This window comes from Pelobates fuscus, chromosome 3 (genome assembly GCF_036172605.1).
Source record: "Pelobates fuscus isolate aPelFus1 chromosome 3, aPelFus1.pri, whole genome shotgun sequence".
Classification (NCBI taxonomy): domain Eukaryota; kingdom Metazoa; phylum Chordata; class Amphibia; order Anura; family Pelobatidae; genus Pelobates; species Pelobates fuscus.
The window spans coordinates 214,484,459-214,510,629 of NC_086319.1; the positions used below are offsets into that span (position 1 = coordinate 214,484,459).

Below are 26,171 nucleotides of genomic sequence, written 5' to 3' on the forward strand. Positions count from 1 at the left end.
TGAATGTGAGAGACTGAGTTTTTTGTTCGTAGTTCGTAGAGTAGTAAGAGTGCAGCAGGATAAATAATGGTTACTTTGTAACAATGGAGTACTGTCTTGGCACATTATACTCTATAAATATTTTATATAGCAATGGATATGACACCTATGTTATGTATGCAGTGTTGAGTACTAATGCTTGGATTTACATCAGCCCAGGAAATGCACATGTTCTGTTTCTTGTAGTGGTGTTGATAGTGTGTCATAAAAGAAGCAGAGTGACACTGATTTTGATAAACATCGGTTTAGTTTAATGCTAAATGGATTGGGAATGAAAGAAAAACGGTTACCTTTTTTTTGCTATTAACAGAAAATAAAAGTTTACTTGTAATAATGGCTATTTAAGTATAATTTTTTTAATGTATAGATTTAAGCAACTGCAATATAAGGTACTTAACGATTTAACTGCAGTGCAAGAAATTTAACACAAATATAAATATTGTGTGAACAATGAAACACATACTTTTTTTTTTTTTTACTAAATGTCTTTATGACAGAAACTGAATAAAGTTTCCTAATTATAAACAGTATTTCGTTCATTGCCAGCTGTGTAGGGCATCTTACTGCATTTGTTACCTAGTGGTCTCCTTAACCAAATGTATATAATTACTATAACATAAATATTCTTTACATTCAACACACAAAAGATTGCCTGTACAAGAGATCAAAGACTCTCATAGGGTAGCTGTACATACTTTATGACATGCACTATGTGGAATAGTGTATAGTCTGCTTTGCATGATGTGTATGGAGACTGCAGTGCACACTTTGTTATGGCATGCAGTATATATTAACCACTGTATAGTATGTATGTGTATGTTGGCTGCTGTACACACTTTGCAATGTCATTCAGTGTATGCATGTGAATGTAGGATATATACAGTATATAGAATACTGTATTCTTTGTATGTTGTCAGCTGTACACACTTTGTTAGAGACACAGGGTGGGTGTAAGACACTAAAGGGGGTGTAACACACACAGGGATAACACATTCAAGAGGGGATACTAAAGGGAGTAAGAAAATTTAAAAAAAAGGAGTTACGAGGCACACAGGTGAAGATACATTTTTTTTTTAGGGGGTGAGGGGGAGAAGGGGAGGGAAAAATGCATATTCGCCTGTGTAGCCAAAAATCCTTGCACCGGCCCTGAATGTATCAGAGCATTGTCTCCATGTTACCACAGTGATGTTAATATGTCAGTAAATAATATTTTATTTGTAGTACACACAGTCAGTGACACCACAAAGAGCCCCATTCAAACATACACACCCTAATCAATCGGTTCCACAAACATGCAAATATGGCCTCCCTCCAACTATATATATATATATATATATATATATATATATATATATATATATATATATATATATATAATGTGCTAGTCATGCATTTGCCTCCTGGTCTATTATTTGTATTTAGTTATTTTTATTGCACGTTTTTTGCAAATCAAAGTTGGTACATTAGGAGCACTCTGCTTGGAATATATCCAGTTCCAACAAAAGACCCAGATTAGTTCTGAGTTGAGTATAAGTCAGTGCTTTGTAAAAAAAAAAAAAAAAGGCATTTTGCTTTATTTTTAGAGGAAGTCAGCATTTTGTTTTATAGCCGTATCTAGCTATAACTAACCTGGACTGTTTGAGTCTGTTGCAATAGACAACTTTATAAATGGCTTGCTTTTAGTGAATTGCTGACTTGGAGATTTCACTGCTAGATGGCTGTTTTGCACACAATCAAATTGACCATGGATAAAGCTGTTTGTATTATTTATTGTATTATTTTGACTTCTAATGGTACATCATATTCTGCTGTGCGGACTTACTATACAGCATTTTCATCTATCAATGCACTTATACAGCATATCTGCTAGAAGGAAATAGCTAGAATGTAATGTAGGTTTTTCTTCATGTGTTTAAAGCTATCGAGGAATGCATAGAATGACAGTTATGTTTAATCACAATTACTTGACATTCCAGAGCACTCTGCAACATGTTTCATGTGGAATAACATTTTTCCCATGGGAGAAACATGGTTAGTGCATATTTTTTATAGTGTTTACAGGGGTGGACTAAATAGCAAAAACCTGTATAAAAAGGATCTGACCTTTTAAAGTAACTAAATCCCAATTCTAAATATTTGGAGCTACAAAAGTTATTAATGTTAAGTTATTTGCCATTTAGCAGTATGTCAGATATGAGAGATGACTGACAATGCTACTTAAAAGGACACATTCTCACCATAAAGGAAAGTAGTTTCAGACAGAGTTAATAGAATTATAATGTAGAATATCTAGCATTTAAATACATGACACAATATTATTATCAATGTACATTTTCTAAAACCAGTCTTTCGTAAACTAAAGTTATTTTCTTTTATTTCCTTTTTTTGTGCTTTCCATCCATGATGTTTAAAGGGACAGGTAAATAATATTTTTCAGGACAATCTATAGATATATGAATAGAATATATTTGTTTTTTTTTTGTTTTTTTTTTTTTTTTTCTCATGTACCAATAAATGCTGTTAGATCAAATAAATGAATTAAAAATATACATATACAGAGATACAGTTCTTTGCAAACATTCTGTGATTTGCTAGCTGTGCGGCAGGACTGTAGTGTGTTTAAAAAATAAATATGGAAAGATTGGGCATATTGTTTCACTATTAAAAGGAAAATAAAGTATATGCATAAGGCACTGGGACTATAATTTGTCAAGCAAAATGTTCCACAGTTCTTGTGTACACAACTAATAACACAACTTCAAGCATAAAACAAATGTCCTTTTCCATCAATAACAGATTATGATAACCTGCTTTTTCTGTGTTGTAGAGATTTTGCTTTCGTAGCTAATGACAAAGATACCTGCATGCTGAAGTGCCATGTTTTTCGTTGTGATGTCCCAGCAAAAGCTATTGCTAGTGCTTTACATGACATGTGCTCCAAGGTATGAATATGATTAATTACTTCTTTCTCAGATCAATATGACGTCTAAATCCTGAAATTGCTTACTCAGTTATTGTTCTATATACACCATTCAACACTAAAACCTCATTAAATCACTTTATATGAAGCTAAAGGTTTGACATTGTGTAGTGACTTTATCAGGTTTTCTCACAACATCAAGGTAATAAAAAAAGTAAAAAAGAGCAAGGCATTAGAATTATAATATATTATTAAATACTAGAGCACACTTGCCTGTTTTAGCTCGTACAGCAATGCTATTTACATACACACACACACACACACACTGCACCCCCCACACACATACACTGCACCACACACACACACACACACACTGCACCACACATACACACACTCACACTGCACCCCCCATTGCATACCTTCATTCAGTAAGATGGTTTTTGCTGAACCATGGTCTTGAAAGGTTTACTACAGACTAGAAGCCAATCACATAAAAGCATCTAGTCATTGAAATGAATGTTAAAAACTTGCATACACAAGTGGACACATACTACATATAGTATGACGGTAACCTATTCAAACAAAATAATGGCATGAATTCTCAAATTCTTCAAATTAAAATATTCCAGAATAATCTCAAATTGATTCCTTTGGCACGCATCTGGACTGACAAAGTTTTGCCATCGTTATATGAAAGTCTTGGCTATATTTCAAGTCATATTAATGCTTTTCTGCGGGGGGCGTGGCCGGCAACGCGAGAGAGCGGACGCGTGTCTTAGGAGCTCCGGACCCAAACAGACAGAAACCTCAAATAATTCCCTGTACGGAGCCCAAACAGCACACACCAGAGACAAATATGGGGCGCAAAGGCAAACGTTTTCGCCCTCCAGAGGCTCAAAAACAGCCTGATATCAGGCTATCATTTGAGAGGCCAGCGGCTGCGGCCCCAACCAAGATGGCGCCCGCAGCAAACTGTGCGGAAGAGGACTCGGAGGCATCCCAAGAAGATAGGGAGCAGCTCACATCCCCAGAGTCGGAAGACCGCATTTCAGAAGTGGAGTCTGAGGATGATTCTGCTCCAGTCACTAAGGGAGACATGAAGGACCTAATCCAAGAGATACGCAGGGTCTGGAAGGCAGACCTCAAAGAGGCTCAAACTGAAATAGGGGAACTCAGGCACAAAATCGTGGAAGTACAACAGAAAGACTGCACCCGTGAAAAGCAAATAACAACCACTCAGAGACAAGTGGAAGACCTGGCACAGCAAGTCAGAGACCTCTCACGATCAGTGACCACCCTAGAGACGAGACACAGAAGGAGGAATATACGGGTAAGAGGGGTGCCAGAAGGTGTTGGGGAGGAGGCCCTGCTCCCATATATACGTGGGGTAGTAGCTTCACTCCTCGCCAGAAACGACACCAAAGACCTGATAACAACGGCCTTCAGGATCCGAAAAGCCGCGACTGCCCCCTCCCAAGCACCAAGAGATGTTATAGCCACCACCAGGGACATCACGGTGAGAACCGCCATCATGTCTAGGTCTAGAATCCTTGGAACGGTCACCTATGAAGGCGGAGCAGTGTCCATATACGGAGACTTACCATTTGGAGTGTTGGCAGCAAAAAGACACCTAGCCCCCACTGCAAGGCAACTGAGAGACGCCATGATCCGGTACCGTTGGGGAGACGACGGATCACTGGTAGTATCGCGGGGACCCGAGACTTTCATACTAACCCCAGCAGATGATCCAAGAGTCTTCCTGCAGAAGCTGAACCTCGGAGCTGCCAACTCAAAAGAGTCAGGACCTACCCGTATGCCAAAGGACACAGGGACACGAGCTACTCCACATCCGTGACAGAGACGACCTGGACAGATAGGCCCTGTGCACACTTGGTCTCCCTGACGCTAAAGAGAGTCCTCACTTACACAGGTTAGATAGCTGCCTACCCACATGATCATAGGCGACGGCAACACCGCGCCGAGCACCTAATCCCTAACAGCACTAATATGCAAGAATAGGACACACAGACACACTAGTGACACACAAGACGACAATCTAACTGACACATTTAGGCCACCATGTGACTACAAACCCCCGATAGCAAGCAATGACCGCAGTCCCCTCACAGAGACCGATAAGTACAAATCTTACCAATATTGTATTTGCCATGCTATAATAGATGTAATGTAAGATGTCTGTTGACAACATACCAGTTATCATACTATGAACCAGTTGTATAATGTGGAAATATTTCTAATAAAATATAAATATAAAAAAAAAAAAAACTAATGCTTTTCTGCTTTCAGATTATGGCCGAAAAAGCAGTGGCCAATAATACCATCACTCGATCTGTTACCCTGGAGACAATCTCACCAGAGGATCTACCAATCCAAGGTATAGATAGTTTATTAACATGATTTCTTTATTTAAAATGGTTTATCGAGCACTCCTGATACATACAAGAAGAAACATCTCAAGATGTTACAAATAAATAAAAAGGATTTCTAACATTACCATATTCTCCTGCATGTTTAGATGCTGAGGTTCCCCCTGTAAGCCTGAAATAAAGAAGTTCTTCTTCACCTTCAATACCATAGACCAACTCCTCCCCTGGTTGAGATCATCATTACCTCCAATGCTTCTATAGAGAAGCATTGGAGGTCCTATTGTGCATATACGTCAATCACCACACTGTGCCAGTCAGCATCTCATCATAGAGATATATTATACTGATGTATATCTATGGAGAGCGCTCAGTGTCTTCTTGCAGACGCCGAATGTAAATCCTGCAATGATTGCATTGCCATAGTAAGAAGGAATAGAATGTGACAGCTGCTAGAAGTGTCCTTAGTGAACAGCATAGGCAATGTCTGACTGCATAGACAGTCTCTCCACACCAAAACCACTACATTAAGTTGTAGTGGTTTAGGTGCTTACGGTGTCCTTTTAAGAATATTGGGGAAAAAATTCAAAAAGATTTGTACGCCTTATAAAAAGAAACACTTATGTAACAATCTACAAAGTAGATATTTGTTTTCAATAATCTCTATTGCTCCATCAATGATTTATAAAGTGCAGGTTATGGAACAACCTGAAACGTGTATCACAACTTACAATTGTAGATTATGCTAGCGCAGTGTACCTATAATCTTAATTTTATTAAGGACAGGAGGCGAGTATTTTGCATAATCTTTCTTTACTAAAACTCCAGCAGCACAGGTTTAACAATAAAGTTTAGTGAAAAAAACATTGTCATAGGGTATAAAAGGCCCTTCCTCTTGCATCATTTCCTCTTTCTTTGGTGCGAGATAATCATAAACATATCCTGCTATTACAATAAATAATGATAACGACGAAGAATCAGACTGTAAATGATCCAAATCCCGACTGGAAGATTGTCGTAGAGTTCAAAGACGATCCCATGTATTGATCCATGAAGAAGAATCAAACTGAAAAGAAACAAAAGACGTGAAAGGGATTTGGAAATGAACTGTTTGTCCTCATTATTATTATTATTAGCATAATCAATATTACTGTTTATAAAACGCCAGTTTATTCCGTAGTACTTTACGTAAAAGGAATTTATCAGATGAGACAAGAATATTTTAACCGAAATAGGTAGCTATGAGAGACATTAATATAGTCAAATTGTATGTATTAGGAAATCATAACAGATAGCAGTCGTAATTTCAAGATGTGATATGAAATAAACCACATAATAAAGAGATAACCACACACCCTGAATTCAAATCTTTTATTGAAGTACAACCCAAGGAATGATAATTAGGGAGGGAAAAAGCAGGGTGGGAAAATACTCGCCTCCTGTCCTTAATAAAATTAAGATTATAGGTACACTGCGCTAGCATAATCTACAATTTTATAACAGGACAGGAGGCTTCATATTTTGCATTTTTAACGCTATGGAACAACACAGGATGTGTGAAGAGTCTGAGGAAGTAGAACACCCTGAAATTCTCTTCTCGTGACCCGGCCAATGAACATCGGCGAAGGAAGATGCGTCGTGGATGTCTAAGAAGCATCCATGACTCGAATGACTGATAACCAATCGATCACCGCAACCATATGAGCAATGGTCAACGTGCCCACTCGGTAAGGTGGTGGCCATAACTGGTGTGAAAGGTATAGTATACAAAGGGAGAGAGAGAGGCTGTCTCGATTGTGAGAGTCCTCGAGGGTTAGTTGGAGTGAGTATCCAAATCCATAGGACAAACCCGTAGGAATAGAGAGAACCACAACTAAGACCCATAACCGAGTGTATTCCGATACTGGTTCTGGAGCGTATGACGCCTCGCAGCATACGAAAAGTCCTGTCGTGGAGTATGAGCCGCCAAAGTCTCCGATGGTATCTTGTGGGTTGTCCGTAAAATGGGAGACAGCGGAAGGGCAGTGGATAGCCCAGAATGGAGTCAATAGGATCGGGAGCCCCTTCGATTCTGCTGTAGTGGCGAGGTGCGTGTCACCCAGATCTCCGTGATGCGATGGTGACCAAGGAGTCCCGTTGTCACGAAACCCAGTTCATGATATATATCTTCTGAGGGAACCCTAGTCGTAGGGTAACCTTGCGTGTAATTTAGAAATGGTAAATGTCCTCCGATATTATTAGAGTCCGATACCAGACTCCGTCCAGGTGTTTTGTGTAGTCGGTTGCCGAGATATTGTCCAAATATAGGAGAATACAACTATCGGATCTGTCCCAGGCTAGCTGTAGTTTGTCGGTAATCTCGACGCCGGCCGTCTCTTCTCCAGATCATGGTTCTCTGGTAGGGGTATGTGCAGCGAGCCTTCCAGCCCTAGAGACTGATTGTCGATTACGTGTGTAGTAAGTAACGTCTTGTAGTCTAGATAGGTGAGGTAGTGGATTCCCTTATGGCAAAGGGCGCCATGACCGGTTATAAAAGTTTCTTGGGTACCATGGGTCGTACCTTAATGATAGACATGTGAATTGATTTGTTTGGTCCCGTCGATGAAAAAACAAAATGGACAAATGGGTCCCTGGTGTGACTATCCTGGACGGGTATGTGTCCGTCCAATCCTAATTATTGAACCCACCTAGGTGTGGGGAAGCTGTAGGATGGTGCCAGAATGGTAGTCTCCCGACTACTGTGAGCATAAAATTATCCCCGAGTTAATCAGTGACGTCTGGAGCGAATGCCCAGCGCTTCTTGGAAATAAGTAAGTTTCCTCATATGTGAGATTTGTGGTCCTCCAGTACCCGTAGAGGGGTGGTATTGGAAGATGTGGACTTCGACCCCCAATGGTCGACCAGGTATCCAGATTAAGCATTAGTTCATGGAGCTAAGTTACCCTACTGGGACGTTCAGCCCAGGAGTATAGAGGAATCCTATGTCCTATCCTTTGGCCATCCGGAGTAATCTAACCTACCTACTCGAGTAGAGGTAGCTTCCTTATTTCATTACAAGGTAGACCGCTGCCCATGGTTACACCATGAGAGCGTTGAAACCGGAGAAATGTAAGAGTATAGCTGTTTCTCAGTAATATTCTGTTGTTGGGGTGAAGTGAGTGAGGGCGTGCGACCCGGAGTCGAACACACAGTCTCCTTGTGGCTACAATTGTATGGATCGTGGATGAAGGCCTGGCAACCCCCATTTCGTCGATCTCTGTGTGTTGACTGACCGTGCAGCGGTCAAATCCGTGGAGTCTCCGGAGATTTCCTTAATATGTTGTTTGGATAACTTTCCGGCACATCGAGGTTCTGTTCCCAGGCTTGATGTAATTATTTGGAGGGTCCGTGATGGAATACTTGCACTTGTCCTTTGTATATGGGTGCTTGGCCCCGGGCCTAGTAGCTCATGAATTCATAGGCAGGTGGGGTACCATGGTTCACAGTCTCTGCAAGACCCTGACCCAGCCTATTGGGGATTGTTGTCTGCATTGAGGTTGCCACTGCAATTAACCTAGGCTGAAAGTCTTGAGTGAGAGGTCGTCTGTTGACCTTTCCGACTGTTGAGTATATATATCTATATATATGGACTAGGTACATGTGTAAATGTGTTAGGACACCTAGAGCACCTCCGGCCATAGTTCCATGTGGGATGCGCATCTGCGAGTGGGGGAATAACCCCAGTAGTAAAGGGGTTCATCCCAATAATAAAGAGCACAGAAGTCCGCAGACGAGTGTTGGAGCCTGATTACTGCAAAATTTTTCCCCTTCCTCAGTGAGGAGTATGTAGATCACCCCAGTCGTATTGTTGGTACCATGCATAGAGTCATATATACATATAATGATATAGCAGGGGGTGAGCCTGCGTGCACTGCAACTCTTAATGATATAGCAGGGGATGAGCCTGCTTGCACTGTGACTCTTAATGATATAGCAGGGGATGAGCCTGCTTGTACTGTGACTCTTAATGATATAGCAGGGGATGAGCCTGCTTGCACTGTGACTCTTAATGATATAGCAGGGGATGAGCCTGCTTGTACTGTGACTCTTAATTGTATAGCAGGGGATGAGCCTGCTTGCACTGTGACTCTTAATTGTATAGCAGGGGATGAGCCTGCTTGCACTGTGACTCTTAATGATGTAGCAGGAGATAAGCCTGCTTGCACTGTGACTCTTAATGATATAGCAGGGGATGAGCCTGCTTGTACTGTGACTCTTAATTGTATAGCAGGGGATGAGCCTGCTTGCACTTTGACACTTGAGCCTGTGGGGGTCGCCTCCTATAAAGGGGTCACCCCAATAAAAAAGTGCACAGTAATCCATTGGTGAATGCACATCTTTGAGTGTGGGGGTCACCCCAGTAGTAAGGGGGGTCGCCCCAATAATAAAGTGCACAGAAAATAATGTTTGGATAGTTTTATTCTGGGGACTTCTCTAAGGAAGTCAGTGTCTTCCGTTTCAGTGGCCGTTGCGGTGTCGGTGTCTGTTTTCGGGATCTGCACCAGTGGCAATAGCCTTCTCCACTGAGGCAGCCACCGCCGACTTTATCATTGACTGGAAGTCAGATGGTGGTGATTGTGGTGAGTCACTCAACATGAAGTAGTGGAGTATTCCTCTCTGTGAAAGACAGGAGAATGTCAGGTACTGAAGTACATGAGTAGTAGTACAGTCGGCTTCCACTAATGACTGGCCTGACCAGTGTTATCTGACCCGAGACCCTCAGGTCGCAAGGGGTCGAGTGGCCTGAAGAGGGGGTCACCCTCTGTGCGACCGGGATGAGCGGTCGTATAAGTGGGCCGCACCCGTCAAGGGTGGAGGGCCTGTTTGTTTGGGGTTCACCCAACAATATATGAATTGTGGAGCCTGTACATTTGCAATTTCCTCACTCCTTGGTAAGGAGGTGCGTGGATCACCCCAGTCGTAGTGTGGGTGTCCGATATTCACTGCATAGAGTCATCTTGTTAGTGTATGGCAGGATGTTGAACCTGCGTGCACTGTGTCTCTTTGAGCCTGTGGGGGGTCACCCCATCTGAAAGGGGGGTCACCCCTGAATAAATCCTGCACCAAGTGCTGTATGGCTCCGCTTGGGGGTCCACCCAGCATAGGGGGTCACTCCTGTTATGGTATTGGCAGGAGCGTGAGTGGGGTTCACCCCCAACTGAGAAGGGTCACCTCTGTATAGACACTCTGCAGCAGTGTAATGGTTAATGTACAGTGCAGTTTGTTATCAGCAATGTTCCACAGTAAATTATTGTTTAATGGAAATACTTAACTATACATATCCAACGTGTGAGTCATAACCGCTAGGGGCGCAAATGGTCGTGGGTCTCGCAGGTGCGAGATCTAAGATGGCCGCCATTCGCGCCAAAACGACAGCGCGGCTAGCAGTTGCGGCCCGCCAGCGTGGATACGAAAAATACACAGAAATTAATAGATCACAAGATATAAAATCGGGAACCCATTCTCTGGTTACCCAAATAGGTGATTCCTATTTTATCTACTTCAGTGGGAATAGAGTCTGTGAACCATAAGATATGGACAGTGTACTGCTAGTGTATTAGCCCATTGAGCTTACATAAATACATACATTGAGCATACATAAATACATACATACATATATATATATATATATATATATATATATATATATATATACACACACATGGTGCTATGTATATCACAGCTCCTGACAGGCATTGAAAAACCCTGTAGGAGAAATGAGAGCATTCCAGACCGTGTGAATCACGGTCTGGGAAGGTGGCTGGCCGCCCTGGATCTCGCGGTCTGCGATACACAAAATGGCCGCCGTTCGCGTGCAAATCTTAATGCCGGTAACGCGGATTCCCACACTCCCCCTCCCGCTGACCCTAACCAATGCCCCAGTCCCTGGTTTGATAAGCGCGATCTTGGTAACTTGCCGCGATCGCGAAATGAAATGACAGGGAGATAGTGAGAGGGAAGCAAAGGTAGTACAGGTGGGGATATAGGGGAGAAAGGGAAAAATTTAAGAAAATAAATAGTGATAATCAAATATAGAGACAATCCATCAAACCCAGTGTGAATGTAAAACCATAGTAAGAATGGGCAGAGAATACAAGATTCTGACAGAGTAAATGTAAATGCCATAGTAAGAATAAGCAGAGAAAAGAAGCTCTGACAGTGTAAATGTAAATTCCATAGTAAGAATGAGCAGAGAAAGGAAGCTCTGACAGTGTAAATGTAGATTCAGTAGTAAGAATGAGCAGAGAAAAGAAACTCTGAGAGTAAATGTAAATTCAGTAGTAAGAATGAGCAGAGAATAGAAACTCTGACAGTGTAAATGTAAATTCAGTAGTAAGAATGAGCAGAGAAAAGAAGCTCTGACAGTGTAAATGTAAATTCAACAGTAAGTATGAGCAGAGAAAGGACACTGACAGAGTAAATGTAAATTCAATAGCAGAGAATAAAATACTCTGACCTGTCTGACTGGAGCAGCAAAGAAAGAGGAAATGATGCAAGAGGAAGGGCCTTTTATACCCTATGACAATGTTTTTTTCACTAAACTTTATTGTTAAACCTGTGCTGCTGGAGTTTTAGTAAAGAAAGATTATGCAAAATATGAAGCCTCCTGTCCTGTTATAAAATTTACCCACTATTGCCTGCATCTTTGAAGTAATATTTGCTTAATTTGCTCACTGATGACCCTAAGTATGTCAGTGAGCTTATTACCGGTAATATGTTTACACGTTTACCAAGTTTATTATATTGCTAATTGGTAAGTTACGTTTTCCTGACCAGTATCCAAGAGTACAAATGTATATCTCTAGTGCTCCAGTTACCAGGGGACATCAGTGGAAATCACTGACAAATAATAAAAACACAATTCTGATATATTCAGGGGGTTCCTGTGCATGTCAGAGCTCTCTGACACATTATCCAGCAGATGAACATACTGTATATTAAATTCAGGCTAATGCATGTCAGCACCAGTTTTTATGCATCACCGACCCTCAAAAATTAAATTAGGAGAAAATAAATTATAATAATAACATGCAATTTTTTTTATTTTTTTTAGAGAGAGCTGTCTTACGAATGGATATTCATGTATTTTAACCAATTGCCATAGTGTTATTAGAGCTTTCTATTAAAGTAACACTATAAATTTTGTATACCTATAGTGCCCCTATCCCTAATCTAACAGTTCCGTCCCTCCCGGCTTCAGTGCAAAAGGGTTAAAACCCTTTTTTCACTTACCTTTTGCTAGCTAGGTCTTCTCCTCTTGTGATGTCACAGGGATTGTGTGACCTAATATGCATGCGCTGCACTTGCCGCACATGTTTTAACCCCTTAAGGACACGTGATATGTCTGACATGTCATGATTTCCTTTTATTCCAGAAGTTTGGTCCTTAAGGGGTTAAAGCTTTTCCATAGAAAAGCATTTAATCAATGCTTTTCTATGGGAAATTGGGAATTTCAAACTCTAGACATCAGAATGAGGACGTCCAATGTTGTGCAGTAAAACCCTGTTAGAGAGCTAAAAGCGTCTCCAGTGGCTGTCTGGCAGACAGAGGTTTCTCAGAAACTAAAATGTTTTACATTGCAGAATTATACAGTGCAGTGGCGCTGCACCCAGACACTTCAATAAGATGAAGTGGTCTGGATGCCTGTAGTGTCTCTGTAACTTATTAAACTTGGAAGAATAAATAGCATAGTCTACACTATCATGATGTAAACCTCAAAAACTTATCAGGCTCAACTTACCACTGAGTTATTTTGTCACTAATACTGTCTACCCACTGAAATCTTACAGGTTTATTCACTAACCTGATCTTCAAAATCAGGACATTGTTCACGCTATTTAACAATGTCTGGATTTTGTAATTCTGTCACTAAACGGGCTGAATTAGGTCCAAATTTTAGCCAACACTGCCGGATGGCTGAAATCCAGGTCCGGATGCTTCCAATCCAGGCCTGATTTAAAAAAAATCTGAATTATTTGACCACTGGCAGTTCTAGCTGCTATTTGACTATGTGGGTCATTATTTACATCAGTGCAGACATAGAATTTGTTTATATGTTTTTAGTCTGTCTGTGTTAATCATTTGATGTTATTTTGTCACCTAAGAACTCGTTCGTGTATGCTTTCTTTCTAGTTGGAATTCTTGACACTGTTCGGCAATCCATCCAGAAATATGATATCCTATACCTTGGCAGCCTGCCTGTGTCAAAACCAATGGGTGAGTTGTAGTACTGAATACATACATTTCGATTTTTTTCTATAAATTCTACAGTTAGGAAGTAATGGCTAGCAGCTAGATGATGTAATAAACCTAGAAAATTATGAACACGTATTAAGCATGAGATTACTACAATTCAAGCCCTACATTTATTACTACAGGTATTTTCCAATATTTCCAGAATTGTGTTACTGTTTAGCTCTTAAAATATAATTTAATAAACAAAGAATCATTATCAGATGATAACAATATAATTTAGCCCAATTCAGCTTTCATAATGCGGGCTAGGGGGCTGCTGTACTTGGCAGTTTCGCAAGAACCCAACGACTATTTCAGACATTTAACTCTCTTCTTCGCCCTGCTGTTCCTCCTCCACCTACTAACTTGACCGCCTCAGACTTTACAACTCACTTCACTGACAAGATCTCTACAATCAGAGAAGAGATCTCTCATCTTTCTTCTTCCCCTTACAATACTTCCCCTAACTTCACTCCCTCTGCTGTTCTATGTTCATTTGCACCTGCTACATTGGAAGAGGTTTCTGCTCTGCTCCAGTCCTCCCGCCCCACCACCTGCTCCCTAGATCCAATTCCCTTGCATCTCATCCGTACTCTGTCTTCTTATCTTTCTCCACTTCTCACTAAAATTCTCAATCTCTATCTCTCCTCTGGTATATTTCCATCACCCTTCAAACATGCAACTGTAACCCCAATTCTAAAGAAGCCCAACCTTGACCCAAACTCCCCATCAAACTATCATACTATCTCGCTACTGCCTTTTGCATCCAAGATCCTTGCAAGAATTGTGTATGCGAGATTGACAGACTTCCTCGAGTCTAACTCTCTGCTAGACCCGCTTCAGTCTGGTTTCCGCGCTAAGCACTCTGTGGAAATGGCACTGACCAAAGTATCCAATGATCTACTCGCTGCAAAATCTCGTGGTCACTATTCTATCCTAATTCTCCTTGACCTTTCTGCGGCTTTTGACACTGTCAATCATCAACAGCTTCTTCTCATCCACCGCAATATCAGTCTACAAGATATTGCTCTCTCCTGGTGCTCCTCCTACCTCTCCCAGCTCTCTTTCAGTGTTTGTTTCTCTGGCTCTGCTTCTTCTCCCCAACTCCTCTCTGTTGGTGTCCCCCAAGGTTCAGTCCTTTGTCCCCTACTGTTCTCCATCTATACTGCCTCCCTTGGTAAACTCATTAGCTCCTTTGGCTTCCAATATCATTTCTAAGCAGATGACACGCAAATCTACCTGTCCTCTCCTGATCTCTCCCCGTCCCTCTTGACTAGTGTCTCTGACTACCTCTCTGCTATTTCTAACTGGATGGCTGCCTACTTCCTTAAACTAAACTTGACCAAAACTGAAATTCTGGTCTTTCCTCCCTCAAGTGTTGTTACTCCTGTGTCTGTCTTCCTCCAAGTCAACGGTGCTACCATCAGCTCCACCACGCAGGCTTGCTGCCTAGGTGTTCTCTTTGACTCCAACCTCTCCTTCAAGCCTCATGTTCAATCTATCGCCAAATCCTGTCATTTCCATCTCAAAAACATTGCACGCATCCGCCCCTACTTAATGCCAGATGCGACTAAGGTGTTGGTCCATTCCACTGTCCTTTCTCGCCTTGACTACTGTAATCCACTTCTCAGTGGTCTTACGTGCTCCCAACTTGCGCCGTTACAGTCCATAATGAATGCAGCAGCGAGGTTCATCTTCCTGTCCGCCCGCACCTCCCATGCCTCACCCTTATGTCAGTCCCTACATTGGCTTCCTATAAAATATAGAGCTCAATTTAAAATTCTGGTTCTTGCTTTCAAATCGCTACATAATGCTGTTCCCACCTATCTATCCTCCCTTATGCACAAGTATGTCCCGTCTAGGCCCTTACGATCTTCTGAAGACTTACATCTATTTTCTGTCCGTACTCCCACCTCTGATGCTCGCCTTCAAGATTTCTCGAGGGCTGCACCGTTCCTGTGGAACTCGCTTCCCTCCTCCGTTAGATGCTCACCCAGTCTCCACTCCTTCAAAAAATCGTTAAAAACCCACTTCTTCATAAAAGCGTATCAATTAAACTGTTAATAGCTCCTGACTGATTCCTCTTCTGCAACTGTCACTAGTCTAATACTATGCTTACCTTTTTGTGTCATTTTACCCCACTCCCTCTAGCATATAAGCTCATTGAGCAGGGCCCTCAACCCCTCGGTTCCTGTGTGTCCAACTTGTCTGGTTACAACTACATGTCTGTTCGTCCACCCATTGTAAAGCGCTGCGGAATTTGATGGTGCTATATAAATACCACAATAATAATAATAATAATAATAATAATAAAGATGAGCTAAAGATCTGTGTCCATGATGGCTCAGACCTGTTCCCCTGCTCTGTATCATGTGTTTTGCCATAACAGACAGGGAGTATGATGTAATTGCCTGGTATCATTAGCATTGAATATAAAACACACCGCAAACTGAGTAGGCAAGAATGATCTACATTAGCCCCTTCATTCCCTCAACCATTTCACCATATAGTATTCCTTTCTTTACTAGATTTTGATAAACAAAAGAGGGAAAAAACAGTCCCTGCTTAATTTCTGTAGAAACCAAAATTCATCCAACAAACCTTGTGGTGATCTGTTACAAACATCATTACAGTACTGAAATTCCTGTCTTTGGTTTTAAACATGCCACAAACTTGTACATGCTATGCCCAAAAAAGCCATATACAGTATATCCTCCATCTAGCTGGATTAGTACATTAACACAGTTTCCTTATGTATATCCATATAGGTATGGATGTGTTGAATGACACAATTGAAAATATAACCAGGACTACACTTAGAGAACAGTGGAAACCATCTGTCATTGAAGTTACTGATACTGTCCTCACTGTGCGTCTCAAAGAGGTAAATTATGAAAGTCAGCCTGTTATAATGATCTATTAGAGTGTCCCTTTCTTCTGACTTCAGTGATGTCCCCGTAATACCTTTCAGCATTGCACACCATGAGAGTAATAGGACGTGCAGTACACACCTTGAAGGCAGGAAACTCCTAATCCCTTAACACCACCTAGTAGCCCCTAACATTACAATGGCCACCTCTAAACCCTAAACACCTCATAACCATAAACAGCACACAGCCTCTGCTGCTGAGTTCGTAGTAGAGTGGAATTTATTTAAACATTACTTCCCATTCCTTAGGATTAGAATGAGATAGGCACGATGGGGTTATGTATGAAAAGTGTCTGTTCTGAAAAGTGGTCAAACATCGAAAAAAGAAAGCGTCACCAACGCAATGTGCCTGCTTGTTTCCATGGTGACCTTTCTACTTTCAGTACTCTAGAGCACTTTTCAGAGCACAACATTTTTTATACATAACCCCAATTTAATTATTTGCCCTGGTTCCATATCCCAGGAGATGGGGGAGTAGATGGCAAGTATTACTCCTCACACCCCATCATATCAATCTATTTAGGGTTAGTGAGGATACAGGCTTAGCAGGAATCCATGGTTAGGGTTAGCCACGTGTACAGGGTTAGGGTTAACAGAGATTCAGGTTTAGGGTTGGCAGAAAGCCAGGGCTATGGCTAGTGAGGATAGAGGGTTAGGGTTAATTGGAATCCAGAGTCAGTGTTAGCAGGAGTTCAGGGTTAGTATGGATTTAGGTACAGTGTCAATAGACATCTAGAAATAAAAAAAAATCCTTCACTGATAACTGCAGTGAAGTATGGAGTTTATGGACTTTAATGAAAGACTCCAAGCACTATAAACAATACAACGCTCTGTAGTGGTCATGGAGTCAGGATTGCCTTGGCGCTGCCCCAGTGTAAGTAGTCTAATAATTTTAGAATAGTTTGACTTCTTCCATTTGATCCAATAGGTGCTGTTCCCCAACTCCACTACAGCCTAATGAAAAGCAGAAGTTCTTTGTCTGAACTAAGCTACAATATAAAAAGAAAATATCCATAAATTAAAAAAATACATCAATATTAAAAAAAAAGTTCTCCCTCCCTCCCTCTTGTCCATTTGAAATGTTCTTAGGTATGGGTCAAAGCTAAACCACAGATTGTTGGGTTTTTTATAATGAATTTCAAAGCAGCTGACTATTACAAAAATAAAGATCAGTGCTTCATTAAGCTCCGGGGCCGCACGTTTAGAGGCCCATTGGGTGGCTCATGCTGTTAGGGCCGCCCGATGGCAAGGAATTTCCAGATGATGATGTCAGAGCTGGGAGGTTGTGACTGCCCCAGTCACTTCCTCCCAGCAGTCACCGTGGGAGGAAGGAGAGAAGGAAGTCAGAGTGGGATCTCTGACTCCCATTAGCTTGAGCCACTGGACCTTAGGGAAAGTCACCCTCCTGCACCTAAAAGGTAGGAAACAGGAGGGTGACTAAAACATTTTGCATGTGTGTGTTAGTGTATGTGTCTCTGTATGTGTGTGTTTGTATGTATGTGTGTGTTTGTGTATATGTGCCTGTATCTATGTTTCTCTGTATATGTGTGAGCATGTGTGTCTGTATGTGTGTTTGTATGTATGTGTGTGTGTGTGTGTGTTTGTATGTGTGTATGTATGTGTGTGTATCTATGTATGTCTGTATGTATGTGTGCCTGTGTGTGTCATGTGTGTCTGCATGTGTATCTGTTTGTCTGCATGAGTGCGGGGGATGTATGGGAGGGGGGTAGATGTATGGGGGTGGGGTGAGGGGTAGACGTGTTGGGGGGTAGATATATGGGGGGGGGCAGGGCAATTTTCGCACCAGGGCCCTGTGGTTTCTAGCTCCGCCTCTGTCTGCAGCACTTCATATTGCAGGTTGTAGCACCATAGATCAGCTTTTATATTAAGCAACAAGTTGTATGCATAAGTGCACGAAAAGAATATTATTTGTGAAGGAGAAAGAGAAAAAAAGAGACAATATTCTTGTTTTAAGTACCAAAGTGGGCACAGTATGTATAGTTCTACTGTGTGTATTACATTTATTTACTGTATTGGAATGATTGGTATCATTCACTGTGTAGGTTTTTGTCCCATGTTTTGTATTACTGTTGTTGCATTCTGAATTGTATACCATCAATATGTACATCACTTTTTTTCTCATCTGTCCAGGACTTTTTCACTCACCACATGTTTTCTGTTAACAAAAAGGTTTTCTTTTGAAAAACATTTATTTTTGTATTATAGAATTATAGAATTATAGTTTACTTATGTATTTCTTAACATGTGTGACCTCTGGTCAGAGTTCCAGACCAGAGGTCCCTTCCACTATGATAAGTGACTACTTGCTCTGTATATCTATCTGTCTGATCTTAGATAAAGATAAAAAAATATATACAGATTGAGTCCTCGCCCGTGTATTAACCTATAGTATAATTTACTAAAGTGAGCATTGGTAGGAATTCAAAGTGAATTTAAGGCCAAAATAGCTGAAGTGGATTTCTGGTCGAAGTCTGCTTTGCTTCCAATTTGGTTAGTTTGGTCTTGAATTTTAAATGTTTTAAATTCTCAGTTTAGTGAATAACCCTGCTAATGTTTTATTGTTGCATTTGAATAGACACTCAGATTAATTCATTTTAATAAGTAATATGTTTTTTGGAGGGTTGTGAAGAAAATCTCGTCTGGCAATGCGAGGTTCGCTTCGTGACATTCATTGGGATCGGGAAAGACCCGCATACTTTTGCCTTGATTGTGGACGTGGGGAAACAGTGTTTTCAATGCACGGTGTTCTGGTGTAAACCAGATGCTGGGAATGTCTCTGAAGCTGTCCAGGCCGCCTGTATGGTGAGTTAATTTTGAAACATTAAATTCTCTTCCCTTACCTAATATTGAGAATGCAGTGAGCATTATGTCATTGGCTGCAGAGGTTAAAATATACATTATCCATCACAGCAAAGTTATTTTCATCATTATTCTTTGTCTGGCCCCTATTACTCTTATTCCTATTGGAATGTCTGTAATACGTCCAAGGCAGAGCTAGTCTCCAGACAGATTTTAGTCTTGTTGGATATGTTTTTATGAAGTTGTTGTTGAAATGTACAGGAATCCAAGAGGTCATATTTTGTTCAAATTGGCCCTCATTATGGCCTTGGTTTAATATTTTGGCTAAGCTTTTCAAACGAGTTAATGTTTTTGGATAAATGTTTAGAATGATTTCAGATTTTGAAAAATATTTTAATATTCTTTAAAATATAGATAAATTTTTACTGAGTTTTACAAAGATAAACCAAGTTGACACATCTTAGCAGCACAATTTGAGATGCTGACATGTTCCACAAATATTATATGTGCAACAAAGTGAGGAATGTACAGAAATAAAAATGAGGGAAGGAGAAATACGTTAAGCCAACAAGAAATACAATGTTTCTGGTATATCCATCATATCTGAAAGGATAAAGGCTTGGTATAGGTGGGTACAGAAATAATGTACATTATCATGTAAATATCAACAGGTATTAACAGGAGTATACTGGTATTGCCCTATAATGAGTCAAATATATAGATATGCTTTTTTATATTTTAATATTTTGATAATAGTTTTTGCAAAAATATTAAATCATTTGAAATGCTTATTCAGAAATATTCAATTGACACTCGTGGCGGAGATTTATCATGTACTCTCCTGCATCAAAGAGCAATTGTCATAGAAAGCAATAGAATGTCTCTCAATATTTAGCAATTTGCGCCCAGCATAGCCCTGTTTGCCCCATGGTCTGACAATCTGATGTGTGACGACTACAACTGCCTACAGCATTGTTCAAATAGCAGATACTCATTAATGCTATCAGGCTTTGTAAAAAAAATCATAAATGTATTAAGCTATGTAGATGAATGAGATGCTGAAATGTAGAGAAGAAGGTTGACATTAAAACTCATGGGTGCCTGGGCATAGCTGATTCAGGCTAATGTTCCAAAACCTCCCAATATTTTAAATGGACAAAGAGATGGATGCACTTTAATTTTAGGGGTGTGAGTGGTATGACTAGGGGTTATGATGTCCCGATGGGAACATAAATGAGAGTTTGTTTTTACATGTGTGTGTGCACCCTAATGTTAGTCTTGATTTATAAGCTTTCCAAATGATTCAGCACTCTTGGAAAAACTTCCCAAATGATTTATCTACAGAAGGAGCATCAAAAGTATTTTCTTCTGGGGGCGGAGCCAAGCAGCGCACAGGAGCGGTCGCCATTTCGTACAGCTCCTGTGTGCACCACTCATTAGGGCTAAATATCGCCGGAATCCTACTAGCCACGACTTACCTGGCACCAGAGCTGCACTCAGGGCACCGACCGGGAACGGCCGATGCCTTTCTTTTCAACACCGGGCAAAAAATACCGCAATCGGGGCTTTGGGGCCTACCGCGCGGCCGGCAGGACGCACGCGACCGCAGTGGAGCACTTTCTCTGGGGGGACCCGGACCTGATAGACCCGCTGCCACCCCGCCAGACGAGCAGAGACATAGGGAGAAGATCCCAAAAACCTCCAGCGACCGCTGCTAAAACGCAGCGCGACATAGGCCAGATGTGGACGGCCTCAACGCCATCACGAGATTCAAGGGAGCCCTCTCCCACGAGAGACCTGATACCTCAACAGTCTGACAGTGAGTACTTACCCCAGAGCTCACACCGGGCCACCCACGACACAGCCAGCACATCAGGACTTATGACCCCTGCCACAAAACAGGACATACAGGAGATGCTTATAAGCCTCCAGTCTAACCTCAAGAAAATGTGGGAAGCTGATCTGGCAACATTATCCACTGAGGTGCAGGCTGTCACTGTACGCACAAACGCCACAGAAACGGAGGTACTAACCCTGAAACAGGAATTCCAGACACTAAGCGACAAAGTGCTTCAACTACAAAAAGCCCAACTTGACACCAACAGACAAGTGAGCACCCTAGATGACAGAGGCAGAAGAAAAAATATAAAGATCAGGGGAGTTCCAGAAACCATCCCTCTAGAGGAACTACCACACTACGTGAGACGGCTGGTGGCATCCCTTCTGCCGGCGAAACAAGCTAAGTACTTTACGTTTGACGGGGTATACAGAATAGCCAAATCCCCCAGGGCCCCTGCCGCAGTACCGAGAGACATAATCCTCAGATGCCAAACAGTGGCCGACAAACTAGGATTAACAGCAGCGCTAAAGGGGAAAACTCCGTACAACTTTGAAAATAGCCATATATCCTTTTTCCAGGACTTAAGCAGAGCCACCCTGCTGTGGCGGAAGAGCATGCAACCTCTCACAAGGGCACTGCAAGCGGAAAACCTAATGTACAGATGGGCAACCCCAAACACCCTGTGGGTCATGAAGGACGGACAATCCTATAAAGCCACAGCCCCGACGGATACACCAGCACTGCTAACAACACTGGGCCTACCCACAGACGGAAGCCACGCGCTGGGAACACCTCGCTCCCAACCCAAGGCAGCCACACCTGAACCAAGGAATAACAGGGACCCCACTACTTGAAGGGACATTAACGACCGTATGTCCCCCCCAAGCGAAACGAAAGATGGGAGAAAAGAGGGAGAGAAACCTACAGCTATTGCTGGGACTAATGGGCCTTACAAGGCCGCCTTTTATTACTATTGATACGCATGATTTCACTACCTTTTCCTTTCCCTTTCAGGTTATTTTTTATATTTCTTTTCTTTTCTCATTTATGTATTAATCTGTCACACGTACGGTGAAATAACACATTTACTGGTACGACCTACTCACACAAACGCACAAGAGAGGGGACATAACCTTAAACGCCCTAAAATTCCGACGTACAGGTTGGGCACAGAATGCGCCCTCTGATTCCACACTCATCACCGCATCCCCCCCCCCCTTACGCTCCAGGGTAAAGGGGTAGAAACCAAAGGGGCACAAACAGGATACCACATGACCTCTAGACGCCCGTAACATTCGACATAACCCACGTGGCACCTGACAACCCCACACTACCTTAGCCAACGACATACGACTCATTACTTGCTCCCAGGACAGACAGCTCGCACAGCTGTAACATAAGACAACGTAATGGAGCAGCTCCTCCATGACATAACTCGAACAAATACAACGAATGACCACAGAAAAGTTCCACCCCGAGTTCACAATAGATCTACACTGACTTGGAGGTAAAATTCGAACACTTAGGTCACCGCGTTATAACCACACAGACCACCACCTCAAAAATGTGCAATTATACTGTATGCCATATCAGATGTTTAACTGTTATTCTTTGACCACATGGAAGTGGCACCTACGATGGTTATGTTATGTGTCATGCAACATGCACCAAAAATAAAGAATTTATATAAAAAAAAAAGTATTTTCTTCTAGATAAATAATGTGGAATGTTTTTCTAACAGTATTTAATCATTTGGAAAGTGTATTAAATCAAGGCAATAGTGTGGTGTGCATGTCTATGAAGCCAAATACCAGTTTCAAACATTTTACTGGCACACTGCACATCATTGCAGTTTTGTTAAACCTGAGGTTTCAGCTTGTGGAAATATAAAATTAAATGTAACCACACTGAAAAAAATAACAAAATAAAACACATTTTAATAAATATTATATGAAGGCAAAAACAAAAATGCTATTTTTTGAAATATATTAAATAATGAGTGTTTGCACCAGAATCCAGGAGAAATGGTTTTTCAAATCTGGCATCTCCTCCCCAACTGCTCCATTTTGGGGTTGATAATATATAAATATATTACACTCACTACACCCTTTCAAAAAAAAAAAAATACAACATTTAATACTGAATACTGAATTGGTCAACAATTTATTTATAAAACAAGGTCTAGATAACTTGTCTCGTTCCTTATAGGTTCAGTATCAGAAATGTGTGGTGGCCTCGTCCTCAAGAATTAAACCAAAAACATCCCACGGGAAATCACTCTTGAAAATGAAGAGGACAGCTAGTGTGGACTCTCCAATTTCCACATTCAGCTCCAGTGGTCACAGTCTTCAGAAGAATATGGGAACAAGTAAAAGAAGAGGAGTAATGGCTTTCTTTGAATCATTTAAACAGAAGCATGCCATGCACACCCCTTAAAGAGCCCTTAAAGACAGATTTAAAAAATGGGTCCTGTTTTAGTTGACTACTATGTTTTGTAGATATTTTAGTTATGTTTTCAGTACTTTCAGGTCCAAGCCAGTTAGTTTGTTATATATTTAACCATGAGATAAACAGAGGTTAAAACTGTTAGCTTTTCCACAAAGCCACAAAAGGTCAATACAGGCATGTGCTATAGTGGGCGAATTGGGGGGTCTCAGTGTAAGTCTGAAGCCAAGGCATGAGCAATTTGGCTAAATATTAAGTTTATCATATTCCACAGGTTGTGTGGTTCATTATCCAAAGCACTTTTTCTTGGAGATGCAAGACTGATATTAGTATTGATTAGGGTGTCAGTCATGCCAATAAAATTGCATGGGCCTCCTAGGATATTTTGATACCATAATGATTCAATCAGATTACTGGACAGGGCATAGCAGTCATAATCCTGTACTTATGGAAGTTTCCTGTGGATCTATTTTCCTGTCAGACGGTCTAAGCACGACTGGAATAGAAATATGGATAAAACCCAAACAGGGTCCTACTTCTGAGCCCTTCAGGATTATTCAAAGTGAAATTCAAAGTGAAAGTCAAACACAATTATTTTTTCAATTTGACAATTTTTGAATATGAAGTCATATAAAAGGAGCCTTATAAAATGGTGCTTTATATCTGTTGTGCCTCTGGGTACCAGTGTACCAGGTAGGAGTCCTAACAGTGACATGACACATTACATACTTTCTAAACTCATTATATTTGTTGGAAGCATGATCCAGGGAATTCTACCCCCGCCTTGACCTATGGTTAATATTGATAATGGCCATGAAAGATATAGAAATTCCTTATCAGACATATTATGGATTTCTGAATTTATATATACAATATTGTGCTGTTTTGGGGTATTCCTGTGTAAAGAGTAGGTAGAAGGTAAACTCTTGTTACAGATTTTATTTAGTGAAATAGAAGATGCAAAAAACCCTCTGCACATATTTAAACTGCAGAGTCACACTGTAAAATATTGTTGAATTGTACATACCCTAGCACCACTAGTTTCTAAGTGGATTTGTTATTATTAAAGTCAATTATATTGGATCTAGCTGTGTCCTGTATTGATTGCAATGAGCAAATAAATATGCATTCCTTCTGTTTAACAGCAAGATGTTTTCTGCTGTGCTGTTTTTCAAAACTAAATTCTCTGTATTAACTTTTGATTTTTAGTCAAAAGACTGTGACTAAGACTGAATTGAAATTTGCTGCCAAAATTAACACTGGACAGAGGAGCTGTGGAAGGGGCAAAAGAGACAGACCAGGGCTTGGGAGAGAGGCACCTATGGGGGCTGAGAAGACACAAAGAGACTCAGATGGGCTGGGTAAGAGGTAAAAGAGACAGATAGAGGCTTTAAACCCATTTTGAGTCGTGTCAACTAAAATCTACTGTAGAATTAGTTGACTAAAACTATACTTAAACTAAAACAATTCTGATTACTAAAATACGACTAAAACTAAAATGGCTTTTTAGTCAAAAGACTATGTTTAAAACTAAATAGAAATTTGCCGCCAAAATTAACACTGGTCTATCGGACCTTAAAGGGTGCCGGGCTAATGTTAGCAAGGACGAGAATAGTCAGGGACAAGCCGCGGTCAAGGAAGCCAGAAGTCAGAAAAGGCAAGAAAGCACAAACCGAGTTGGAAGAAAGGAGAATAGTTAGAACACAACCATAGTCAATAGCCAGGAAAGCAAACAAATAACGCGCTATAGGAAACAAAGAAACTTTGAACCACAACAGGGCAATAATCCAAGCCCAATGTGCCCTTTTTATATTGTGGATCTTTAAGGTGATAGCCATGCACCCCAAATGCTTCAATTTGAATGTTTTGGTGGGTCGTGATGTTATTGACGTCATGACATCGGCGCGCCTGCGCCGCTTTATAAAAAGGGGAGGAGCTACAGCAGCCAGCATCAGAACCGCTGATGAGAGAGGGAGGACCTTGAGGATGGTCCCCATCCATATGTAAGAGGTCCCCAGCTTGGTAATATAACACAGGAACGCTGACAGGGGGTGTCCCACAGACAAGCTGTAAGCCAAGCTTCACCAGGGCTTAGCGCGATGGCTCAGCTGCTGTGATTTTCATTGAATTACAGTAATGTATGCCGTACTACCTTTGAGAGCTGTATACAGATCATGGGTCACTAATTGTGGTCCACAACTGACAGAGGGGATCTCTAAGTATTTGTTCATACCTGGTTCTCCCTGGTGTGAGCAGGAATTTAACTCTGAGCACACCGCATCGCAGTATTTTAAGAGCTGAATGACGTACACACTTTGAGCACTGCATGTAGCTCATCTGCTAGTCTGGGGCCACTAAATATGGCCCCAGCTAAAATGTAATCCCGCTCACACCAAGTTGTAGCATTGGGGGATTGAAATCCTTAGTTGAAGAGCTAAGTGCAGCACTCACATCAAGTGCTCCTAGATTAACTGGTTCCTGCTGGTAAAATACTGCATGACAGAATTATTCCATTATGGG

At 41.2% G+C, this 26,171-nt stretch overlaps 1 protein-coding gene across 1 annotated transcript in view; it reads left to right on the forward strand.

The window, feature by feature from the left end:
- Positions 1–24,799, forward strand: part of APBB3 (amyloid beta precursor protein binding family B member 3) — an 83,734-nt gene extending 58,935 nt beyond the window's left edge. Inside the window, exons 7-12 of the mRNA XM_063448060.1 lie at positions 2,867–2,981; positions 5,267–5,354; positions 13,516–13,599; positions 16,386–16,501; positions 19,187–19,369; positions 23,415–24,799. Of these exons, the coding sequence (XP_063304130.1) occupies positions 2,867–2,981; positions 5,267–5,354; positions 13,516–13,599; positions 16,386–16,501; positions 19,187–19,369; positions 23,415–23,642 (814 nt within the window). The 3' untranslated portion in view covers positions 23,643–24,799. The remainder of the gene's footprint in view (positions 1–2,866; positions 2,982–5,266; positions 5,355–13,515; positions 13,600–16,385; positions 16,502–19,186; positions 19,370–23,414) is intronic.
- Positions 24,800–26,171: the final 1,372 nt, after the last annotated feature.